Source organism: Salvelinus sp. IW2-2015, linkage group LG7, assembly GCF_002910315.2.
Source record: "Salvelinus sp. IW2-2015 linkage group LG7, ASM291031v2, whole genome shotgun sequence".
Taxonomy (NCBI): Eukaryota; Metazoa; Chordata; class Actinopteri; order Salmoniformes; family Salmonidae; genus Salvelinus; species Salvelinus sp. IW2-2015.
Window position 1 is genome coordinate 16,389,288 of NC_036847.1, and position 12,131 is coordinate 16,401,418.

Sequence of the window (12,131 nt, forward strand, 5' to 3'; positions counted from 1 at the left end):
GCAAAATCCCATTTCACAAGAAGCCTCAGATCTCCATAGGTGACAATGGTCATGGGTCTGTAATGTGTGTGGCGGAGTGCCGTGTGTGTGCGTGTGTGTGTGCATACCGTACTGGTGTGTGAAACAAGAGTGTGTATATGTGTAGCACATTGGGATGTGTGAAACTTACTCCTGAGCCTGAAGTGTCCCCACTTGCGCCAGCGAATAGCTAGCTTTTTGCGTAACGCCGACTGGTAAGACGCTTCATGAGGGCGGTCACATGTGCTAGCAAAGCAGAGGTCCTGGTTTCGAACCTCGTTGTGAGCCGAATCAGGAGGAAGTGGTATTGGCTAAGCAAGCAGTGTGACGTCCTTTATAGTTGATGCCGTGACCCGGATGTACAGTTGTGCTCAGCTCAATGCTGGGGTCGCTGTTGAGTAAGTTTGAGGGGTGAATGTAGCACATTGGGATGTGTGAAACTTACTCCTCAGCCTGAAATGTCACCACTAGCGCAAGCGAATAGCTAGCTTTTTGCGTGGTGCCGACTGGTAAGAGTCTTCAGGAGGGCGGTCACGTGTTCTAGCAAAGCAGAAGTCCTGGGTTCCAGCCTCAGTGGAAGCCGAATCAGGAGGAAGTAGTACTGGCTAAGCAAGCAGCGTATCTTTCGAGTGTGCGTGTGTGTTTGGTGTGTGTGTATGAGTGTATGTGTGCATGTGTGTTTACCTGCATGCAGTGGTAGTGGGTGCTCTTCCCGTTGAGGTGGCAGCCATGGTAGTAGACGCTACAGTCATCCAGTGGGCTGAAGCGCATGAAGCCATGCTGTAGGGAGTTGTCCCTCTTCTTGTGCATATTGTAGTGCCTGATCACGTCTTGCTTGCTGGTGAACCTCTGCCAAGGGACAAAACGCACGGCAACAGATTGGTGTTTATTTAAATAGTCACAAAATCAAGTCACTATTGCTCTGGAAACAGCTGCAAAGCGCAGGAGCCAACTTGCAAAGTAGGAGATGAGGCTGTGTGTGTTGTAATGGAGAGGGCCAGACTCTCTAAGGACTTCATTCATATTTACATACATGGCCTCTATATGTCCATGGCTATGTATGTGGCACTGATAGGTAGCAACAAAGACATATTTAAGAAGTGGAAAGTCTTCGGCTCGTATCTCTATTATTTTCCATTTCCTCCGTTTTTTAAATTAAGATGGATCACTTGACATGCAAGATCACAGTTCCGATGTTCCTGGCTTTGGCAAAATTATGTTCCGTGCAGATGGTTTCTCAGATGTGCAACTGGAGGAAAAAAATAGACAACAAAACAAACAAACAAACAAGCTAACCAAAAAACGTTTTCCCTTTCAATTCCCTCACCGAGATATGATTCCATTTTTAATTAAAGCATTAACAGTGCAGTTTTTGCACCGGCTTTGGCTGTAATAAGGAGGGAATATGCTACGATACCCTCCTCAAAATTAAAAAGCCTCCTACACTGAGGAGCGGAGAAGAAAAACAGAAAAGGGACTCTGGAGAGACCTAGAGCAACCAAATCTGCAGTAATTGGGCTTAAGCTGATGTTACAGGAACTGTAACTAGAGAAGCCTGAATCAATGACTCTGGAGCTACTTATATCCATATTTATGTACAGTAGAGAGATAGATCAGGGGGAAAATGTAATTCAATCATTCTAAAACACATACAATTGCTTCTACAAAGTATGGTAATTCCTGGTGTGTCAAGCATTTGTATCACCAAGGCCCAAATGAATGGCAGCTGGTTGCCATTCCTTAGTTCTTGACCCATTTCCCACCCCTGACGTTTTTTCTTCTGTAACCCTGTAACTTACAGTAGTACTGTATCATTCTGGCTGAGGATTTGTCACTAATAACTGATCTATTGATTTTCCATAGAAACATTTTTCATTCTGGAAATGATTATCTTTGGCAGTAAATGAGGACGAGATGAGAAGTTGAGCTGCGGACGTCCCACTGCGTTTGATCCGTTATGGAAGCCAAAATAAGCCTGGTGATAGCTGACTAGGGTAGAAGAGCCTCTTTTCAGTTGGAGTCTGGGAGCTGGAAGCCACTTGACATGCACCATGTATTTTAGGATTCCCATCACTGTAGAGGATGCACACACAGGCCCATGAAAGGAGAATGCCACTGAGCCTGGCAGCAGGATAATATTCCAGGAGTGTGTCATGTAACATTTCATGAATTATCACTACCAAAGGAGGTGCTTATCTTAGCTAGGCCGCTTTTGCCGGATATATACACCCAAATGTCTAGATTTTGAACTCTGCACTTCAAGTCAATGACAGATGGGGACTTGACCTGATAACCCCAACGAAAATTCTAAAGGACGACTTGAAATAATTTCAAAACCTTTTTTCTCTCCATTATATTCAGCCAAGTATCCATCCTGTCTAACAGTGAAAGCATGACTTGTGAAAAGTCTAGAGGTTATGCTTTGTGATTAGAGCTACAGATGCCTTCATTCGGAAAAGCGGACGGAAAGACGGAAAAACATACCGCTCAAGTTGCGTGAGGATCTGACGTCTTTGACAAATACACGTGTGTTTGTCTAACTCTTTTAGACCATATGCTAAGGCAAACACACAGGCCTGTATTCTGATCTCCTTAACACTTTTTTCCTCCCTCCCTGTGCCGTACATGACAACTCTTGGGACCGGGACAAGATTAATAACGTGAAAGGGGATTAAAAGCAGACCCAGAGCAACGGCAGATGTCTCCAGGAAAATTTTAAAAAAACACATCGAAAAGGAACCATATTTCAAGCATATTTACAATTAACCCAGGATAAAAGGCCAATTGTCAAAGACCAACTGTGCACGGAATCAGCTTAGGGAGAGAAAAAAAGCCTTTGCTCTCAATTGGACGAGTGCCAGCAGTCATAACCTGTTCGGCGGACACACGTCAACAACGTTTCATCTGTGCATGCCTTTGTTGGGCATGAGCAGAGATGAAGTGATGACATATTATTCATCTCTGTATATCCTAGAACCCTTAGTTTTCCCCGTCAAGAGGTCAGGAAGACACGGAAGAGGATTCAAACTCTGTGCTCATACACTTCCCCATATTTGTGAACGGGACACTGAGTTATAGAGACGTCTCTGAATCACCCAGCGACACCGTCTCTATGGGTTCTCACTAGCTGAAGTTGAGACAGTAGGGGATGTAGAGTAGAGTACAGCACAGCGCAGTACATTTGGAGGCACTGAACCATGGCTGTTAAGAGTACAGCATTACCTCCGCTGCTGTTATCTCGTTTGTCATGGTGACACGAGGCAAGGCCTAGACTAGAGAGAGGGGAAGCCTGCAATTTGTGGGAGATGGGGAAACAAGGCAAACATGTGTCTGACTAGGCCACCTAAATAGGGGGTGTACAGTGTTCATTTTAGGTCAACATTACAAAACCTTGTATAAGTAATAGGGACTTTTGTCATCGGGAGTGGGGACATTTGTCATAGGGAGTGGGGACTTTTATCAGAGGGAGTAGGGTCTTAAGTCATAGGAATGTCCTAAAATGTACACCTTAGAGTTGTTCACCAGGGTGTATGGTGTACATTGTAGGACATTCTCACAAAACTTGTCATAGCAAGGGACTTTTGTCATAGTACTGTAGGGGTGTCCTAAAATGTATAACGTATGGGGTGTTCAGCACACAGCTACTCACCTGGTAGTTGCACTCCGTGTCCATGCAGTGGTAATGCTCCCTGTATTGGTAGGCACAATGCACATGTCCGCAGTGCTGGCTCCCCGAGAACCTGGAAGTCAAGTGACAAAAAAAAGGGTACAGAGTTACATCACGGGCCATGTGGACTTTACACTGAGTGATTTTGTCATGACTAATCAAGGTACAGGTGTAAAAGCTGTGGACACTCCAATGCGTCTTCTTAGAAGACAGTCATAGAGCAGAAGTTATCTTCACAAAAAAGGGGCTGAAAAATTATGTTATTGTGGTATAAAAGCATGCATGCTATTTTGCAATGATAGTATTGTCTGAATATAAACTCCCTCCCTAATTATCTTGGGTGCATCCTTCCTTTTCTTCTGGCGATTAGTGAGCAAATGGACAAAAACATCACCTTCATGAAGGGAAACACCTGTTTCTATTCCCGAAACTTAACCTAACCCAAATTTCCCCCCTTTAACATTCAAGGTGTCTGTCACTACCAAAAGGAAATCCAATCACCTCACAGACAACTACCTCCTAATCCTAACCATACCTCCAAAACAACTCATCTCGTCACGCAAATACGTCTGTTTTCCACACACCGCCACAATTGACTCGCCTGTCACACCAATTTCGACTCAAATTAGCTCCGTTTATTTCAAAAGCAGCCGGTACACAGACACTTATTAAACTGTAAACCCCACGCATGATTCCCCTCATTTGCCTTTTAAACCTTGCCAAATCAATGTTGTGGAGTTCTCTCTCAGGTTAACGGCGCTTGCTTTAATCAAAGGAAGGTTAGGTTCTGCTGAGAGGCTTGAGTGGATCTACACGCTACTGCCGCCCCCTCCCGTCCCCTTCCTCCTCCTCTTGACTGTAAGAGTCTGACTTGGTAAAGACTTCTCCAGGTAAAAGAGTGGGCACCATTTCCTTGCGCGTTTACTGATGACTGTTAAAAAACCTCCAATTACGACTGAAAACACACAAATAAACATTTGGACTGCCACTGCCAAGAGTACCATCTGCTCTCTCTCTCACTCGTTCTCTTTCTTTCTACTTCTCTTTCTCGCTCTCTCTGTTTTTTGTTGTTGTTGCCTGTAGCCTGTAGGATTATCCTAGGGCTGCATTTACAGATCACTTTGCGGAGTTCATTAGGCTAATTGAACGGCAAATCCACTACCTTTTAAAAGTTGGTGGTGTGGTGGGGGGCTCAGGGTATGGTGGTGGTGGTGGTGGTGGTAGGGGCTTCGGGAAGGTTTGACGGCTTCTTTAGAAAAAAAAAAAAACAGAAATGGAGCTAACAGTAGAGTACATTACACACACACACACACACACACACACACACACACACCAACCAACTCTCCCACCATCGGTGCTTTTCTCAGCCCTACTCCTCTATGGACTGTGCATGTACACACGTATTCGGACACACGCACACGCTCACGTACACACACGCACACACAGCCCCCCTGGGACTGTGGCCCACCCCTCTGCTCATTGCCCAGCTGTATCACTTTGCCTATGGACAATTCCCACTTGCCGCGTCAGGGGGCCTAATGGGCCGCTGCTATTCAGCTGCAGATTAAATATTAATATCACAACGATACAGAGATTGTGGCACATCTCCCGTTACAATAGAGTCAACGCAGATCAAAGTGCCGCGGCAATAGTGGGTGCATGAAAGCATTTAAAGAGGGAAAACTGCGACTAAACACTACCAGGGAAGCTCTTTAAAACATCAAACTGGTGCGCGGCAAGGAGATAAATAACTTTTCCCCCCTTGGTTGGTGAGGGGGAGGGGGGTGGAAGGTGGGAGTCAACAACATTTACAAAGCTGGGTTTTTAGCATAAATGTGCGCTCATTAGTTGTGGCTCCAGAGAGATGAACCTCCCCCTACCTCTACCCCCCTCCCCCCAGTCTACATTTGCCCTTTTTATGAGTCCTCCTTTTCTGTCTTTTTTCCTCCCTCCTCTTCCCTTTCTTTTTTTCGCTCTCTCTCCCCAACACGGAAATTGAAACTGTATCTGGGCTTATCTGCAGCCTCCCCGTGCATCAACTACCGAGATGTTTAGACAAATTTTATGCATTATGCAGCGCAAATATCAAAACAGTTCTTGGCAGTGCCAGCAGAAGCCTCATTAAAAATTCCTTAATTAAATCTGCAAAATGTAATCAGTCCAAGGAAGGTTTTGTGTGTGTGTGTGTGTTTGGTGTGTGTGTGTGTGTGTGTGTGTGTGTGTGTGTGTGTGTGTGTGTGTGTGTGTGTGTGTGTGTGTGTGTGTGTGTGTGTGTGTGTGTGTGTGTGTGTGTGGTGTGTGTGGTGTGTGTGTGTGTGTGTGTGTGCATGATGAAAATGTGTGTGTCAGTGACAGTGCTTTTGATTTGTGCCCTTCATGTTACGGTTTGGAGAAGTAATCATTAACGCCAAAGCCACTTTGGGCTTTTGAAACAGTGCTTTTCCTTTCTTTTTAGTGAAGTGAAGAAATAAACAAGTGACAATCACCTTTCTAGTGTGTAGTTCAAAATGACTGGAGAATGGGATACTGTGTTGTCTATTGAAATATGAGATTACCTTGCAATGTTTTGCCTCCGTGTTTTGTGAGTGATAAAGAGGACAATTCAGAGACCATGCAGCCATGTAACCAACAGTTTCACTCTATATTTGTTACATACACCGCCGCACAGTACGCTCGAACTACTAACTTTGTAAGAAATTCTCGACCTCAAACAGAGTAAGTACAACCATCTTGTCAGCACACCTCTCACCACCATAGAAACCATCTCATGCCTCGTTCCTCCTAACAGAATTCCACTTCCTTTCAGTCCATAAACTCGGCCTCTTACTATTTCCCTCACTTTGCAGCACAGAACTTGACCTCCACCACTATTTTACACATCTAGTTTCATCACTGTGTAAAATACGCCATCAGTTAATAAAAAGCTTTGTCTCACGTCCGGGACAACAGTTGTTTCACCGGAGGGAGGATTTGCATACCTGGCGATATATTTCTGGTACAGGTTGACGTCCTCTGTGACAGGTTTCTCAGGTGGTAGGCCGTTCCTAATACAAGCAAACACAAAAAGAGACAGGATTAATGGGGTATTGGGCGCACTGTTAATAAAAACAACTGACACAATATTTACCTAGAATCTGTTTCAAACGACCGCAATCAATATACATTTTCTGTGACGCGACAGCGGTTTTCACGTGGGTTTGAATCAGGAAGGTATGAACACACTTTTGCATGGCTTTCCAACAATGAAAGGCAAAAGGCAGTGGAAAAGCGCTATTTTGGAGAGTGCTCATATGCAAATCTAGATCATGGGGAAAGGCAAAATCTTTTCTAAAGGTCCCTAAGGACCCTGCCTCCAAAGGCTGTTGTCATGTCTCATCAGGAGGACTGAGTTCAAACAGAAGGAGAAGACAGGGTTCGATGGAACAGAAGGCATTGGTTCAGCTAGTGACAAGTTGGGTAGAACCAATAGGACTAGACTGGGGGGAGATGAATGAACTGAGTCCAATCATCAGGAACACATTAGGTTTAAACATTGCATGGTTCCTACTGAAATATGACCTGCCTTGAGAGGGACCCACTTTTTTGCTAGCGCTAACCAGGGCTAGCTTCCCAAACCCCCTCGTTTGCTAGCACTAACAATGCGGAGGGCTCCGTATAGCTCCACATTGACATGATTGGTTGATGGTAGGTGGGGGCGGTACGTCCTGTATTAACACAAACTCACTTCCTGACAACTTCTTTCCCAATTGCTCTGCTCTGCTAAGTGCAAGAAATATGAAAGCCCTGAAGTCTATGTCGGCTGCATCGCACTCAACGCTGTACGGTCACCTCAGACGTCGGATTGACCATGTAGTTTCTTTTAGTGTTCAGCCTAGGCCCTGTGACTCTCTGGTAAGTTAGTCACAGCTCCAAAGTAATTAAAGGGACAGTTGTTCCACCCCAGCCAAAGGAGGAAGTCAGTCACTTTGCGATGACTGTGCTAAATCAGTCTCCGAAGAGAGCGCCCAGCAGGTAAACACTTCATGGGCCTTCGCTACTCATCACGTCGTGGATCTATTGGCACCATGCGCTATTTCACACTACATTCGCATCGGCTGTTGTGGAGGTGGCAATTACCTTTGCGTTAGGCTAACTGACTTGCAGTGGCAGTTAAGTGTATGTGAGACGCCCATTATCTCCCAGGTGTCCCACAGAGACAATTTAGGAGAATTCTACAATATTAAAACCTGGAATCATTTCAAAACACAAGCTAAATATCGGGGGGATTCAGTTGACGGATTATTTGATTTAATAATTCAGGGAGGTTTGCATAGGCAACTTTTGGTGCAATGACAGACTTTGGTGAGAGATTTTCATTATTTCCTTGGACTATTTTTGTCATGAGCGGCCAATTTTCACTACTGGGATCTCACAACTCATTCAAGAAAATGTATGACTTGAATAAACGCGTAATATATAAGCATGTATACAGTACACACATTAATATTGCTGTGTGAGAAAAGCTTAGCATGTTTCTCATGCAGATCTTCTGTACCTATGTGGTGTCGTTCAGCTAAAGTGTCATTCAAGTCATCTGAAGAGGTTCTTACTTGACAGAGGACACAGTGCCTGTGGTGATGGAGTCGGTCTTGGAGAAGCTAGACTTCATGTAGTCGGAGGTGTTGAAGCCCAAGTGGCCTGTCTGATCCATGATGAGTCCTGGGGGGCCCGTGGCCCCAGCGGATGAGGCCGAGGTGGCGGCCACTGGTGTCCCCGGGTTCCCAGGCGTGGCAGGCAGAACGCTGGGCATCAGCGAGGACTCGGGCCTCCCCGGCATCAGCTTCTGGATGTTCTTGATGTCGTACTTGGACGGGCGGCCCACCTTCCCCGTTTTATAGGCGATGGCGCCCCCCATGTCAGTGTTCCCGTCGCCGGGCTTGAAGAGGTGCAGGTACCGGACGTTCTCCAGGTCGTACTTGGATGGCTTCTTGTAAGCATTGCCGTTCTGCTGGCTCCGCAGGCTTTCACCCATCTTCAGCTTCTGGATGAAGAAGTCATACTTGGAGGCTCGGGAGGCCATGTTCTGGAGGTGGGAGGTGGGGTTGGTTGGTGGGGGATTGTGCCCAAGGTTGTGCCCCTGCCCTTGCCCCTGCTTGTGGTCCAGGCTGGAGTGATAAATCTGGCCCTCAGCCCCGGAATGGCACCCCCCAGAGGCGGCCATCTGGGCCTGGAGCAGGGCATTCTTCTCCTGGGCCAGCTTGGAGTTGAGGTCCTCTTGTTTGGGGTTGGTGTGGATGGGCCAGGGCAGGGTCTCACCAGCCTTCAGCTTGCGGATGTACTCCTCATACTTGGAAAAGCGGGCTCGCCGCGTGGCCTCCTCACTGCTCAGGGAGGATGGGTCGGAGCCTGAGGTAGCGGCTTTGAGCTTCTCGAAGCTGATCTTCTTGGCCAGCTCGTCCCTCACCTGCTGGTCGTCGTAGCCGAACATGCCCAGGAACTCGTTCATTGTGTTGGCTGCGTAGTCTCGCAGAGTGGATGCCTCTCCTGCACAGAACAGGGAGGAGCAGAGAGAACAGAGCCCTTAGGTAAGATATGTGATACACTGTTTTTGGATGACCTCTTTGTCTAAGTGTCATGTTCTATTGACTGTCAATAGATTCTTCTATCCAAAAATCATAAAACCAAGAAAGGGGAAGCAAAAGCATTGTACAAAGCTGAAAAGGGCTGATTCTTTGTCAGTCATTTTATGCCGAACGTAATGGAAATGAACCAAAACATTCCATGGGACTTCCCCAGTCAGTCTTCTGACTGGGAAATTACCTGTACTACTTTCCTCACCTAACACTTTAGATATACACCAATTGTACAGAACTTCTTCAAATTGAGTTTGCCCCTCAGAACAGCCTCTATTCGTCAGGGAATGGACTGCAAAGTGTCAAAAGCACTCCCATGTTGACTCCACTGCTTCCCACAGTTCTGTCAAGTTGGCTGGATGTCCTTTGGGTGGTGGACCATTCTTGATACACATGGGAACAAGCAGCGTTGCGGTTCTTGACACACTCAAACTGGTGCGCCTGGCACCTACTACCATACCCTGTTCAAAGGCCCTTGAATCTTTTGTCTTGTCCATTCACCCTCTGAATGACACACATACACAATCCATGTCTCAATTGTCTCAAGGCTTAAAAATCCTTCTTTAACCTGTCTCCTCCCCTTCATCTACATTGATTGAAGTGGATTTAACAAGTGACATCAATAAGGGATCATAGCTTTCACCTGGATTTACTTGTCAGTCTATGTCATGGAAAGAGAAGATGCCATTTAATCTCTTGTATATTGTTGAATGCTTGAGAATTTGAAATAGGTTACACTGTTTCATTTTTCTCAGTGAAAGACCTTACCAATGAGCCTTCTGATTATGACAACATTCCAAAAACGTGTTCCCTTTAGTTAAAAACATTATTTCAAGTCCATCACGTCTCTATCTACGGAAGCTTTTACATATTTGTGAACTGAAACGTCACTTTTTTTATTTGAAGAGTCCATTAAATTGTACAACCTCCCCAAGGACATGGGGACATGTAGTAAATGTATAGTTTAATTGCATTATGTGGAGATTAATTCTGGCTCATTAACTTTCATCCAGGTTAGCGCAAGAGGTCAGCAAGTTGGGGGAAAGGGAGGAAAAAAATGTGCTTGAAAAAAAGAGGGGGAAGAAAGAGCACTGCATAGCTATCCCTTATTAAGACACGCCACTAGCAGTAGTGTGTGTGTGTGTGTGTGCGTATGAGAAAGAGATTGAGAGAGTGTATGTATATGTGTGTGCGTGCGTCTGAGAAAGGGAGAGCATGACACAGAGAGAGAGAGAGAGAGAGAGAGAGAGAGAGAGAGAGAGAGAGAGAGAGAGAGAGAGAGAGAGAGAGAGAGAGAGAGAGAGAGAGAGAGAGAGAGAGGATACAGAGAGGAGGAAACCCTTGGGCATTCAGCTTTTCCTTTCTTAACAGTAGTGTTTACTGATCCAGATCTATTCCAAAAATCTTGCCTGGTGTCAGTTTGGATGTCAGATAAGATATCATGAACACAGCCACTACGCTCCAGATGACAACTTCACTTAGGTGTCATGTAAAACTTTTGGCATTCTTGGTTCCATTCTGGCCACGGGCCCAGGACCCCGCTCCTCCAGACCTTTTCTTAATTTATTTGATTGCTTTTTTCATCGCTAACGCACATACACAAGGCGGGGCCAGCGGTAATACCAGCCGCCGTCCTGGTAATTAATACAAAAAGATTTCAGCTCTCGTCTCGGATTTCTGTGTTATTGCTAAATCGGTCGCCTCTCCCCCACATGCCTTTTCACATCTCCTTCACGGAGTGTAAAATAATCCCCAAATTCCCGTCGCCGGGGTTACTGCTCTCTGTGGCACATTGGTATGAAAGGGGATCTGGCGGATCGAAAGGGCATGAAAAATTTAAGAGAAATGGATCAGGTATTTGTATTTGAGAGGAAATTCCTGCCTGTTTTGTCACATATCATCTGATCAATTCAGCATGTTTGTACATTCGTGTTTGACGACTGAGTGAGCTAGATAAGATAACATAGATGAGATAGTACTTTATTAATGGGCACTAGATTTATCTGAGTTTATCAAGCAGCCCGTTGACTTTCACCTACTTCTCAATTCAGAAGGACCTCCATACTAAAAATATAATATCTGTAATTCTGTTGGCTCAGTTGGTAGATCCAAGATCCTGGTTGGTTTCCTGCTGGGATCACCAATATAAAAACGTATAAACTAACTACTGTAAGTCGCTTTGGACAAAAGTGTCTGCTAAATACATGATCATATCATTATCTACTTATACAGACATGTACCAAATTTGTTGTCCTAAGATACACCTTGACATTAGTGTGTGGTTTAGTCATGGGAGTGTTTACTGTACTCTACATCCATGGGCTTCTACTGTAGCAGGGTCATGACGTCTAGCATGGTTAGCCAGGCCGCCTCAGGTCATATCATATAGCGCTAATGATAGGACCGTCTTCACATCTGCGAAGAAAGGGACAAGACATTCCACTGGTTCCAGGAATAGTAGTATATGGGTCAAAAAGTTTCAATGACAAAATGTTCAGCTGGGGACCGCTTTTAACCCCAAGTTAAAGGACAGCTTTGACCCCCAAGTGGTGAGTCTGCTAAACAGCTAATTATATTATGGTTGCACTGCACTGTATCTTAAATATTTGATGTCTTGTATGCGTATTTATTGATGTTAATTTCTTGTTGTAATGCATCTTTTTAATTTACTACTATTATTGTGAGGTAAGCAATATTCTGGGTAGGCATTTCATTGCATTTCCATGGCCGCCTGAGAGCCGTTCCATCAATCAGAGCTTTTAAAATGGGGCTTAAAACACATTTCTTCAGATTGTCTTTCTCATAGTCCTAATACGTAAACTTATTTTTAGCAC

The 12,131-nt window shown here is 45.1% G+C and overlaps 1 protein-coding gene across 7 annotated transcripts in view; it reads right to left on the reverse strand.

The window, feature by feature from the left end:
* The window catches only part of casz1 (castor zinc finger 1), a 253,000-nt gene that overhangs the window by 21,499 nt on the left and 219,370 nt on the right, over positions 1-12,131 (reverse strand). For 4 of the 7 annotated variants that reach the window (XM_070444472.1, XM_070444470.1, XM_070444474.1 and 1 more), the window contains 5 exons: positions 8,275-9,208; positions 6,664-6,729; positions 4,848-4,934; positions 3,668-3,758; positions 703-867 (listed from right to left, as the gene is read on the reverse strand). In XM_070444472.1, the coding sequence (XP_070300573.1) occupies positions 703-867; positions 3,668-3,758; positions 4,848-4,934; positions 6,664-6,729; positions 8,275-9,208 (1,343 nt within the window). The remainder of the gene's footprint in view (positions 1-702; positions 868-3,667; positions 3,759-4,847; positions 4,935-6,663; positions 6,730-8,274; positions 9,209-12,131) is intronic. The other 3 variants (XM_023991152.2, XM_070444471.1, XM_070444473.1) reach the window with 2 other exon arrangements.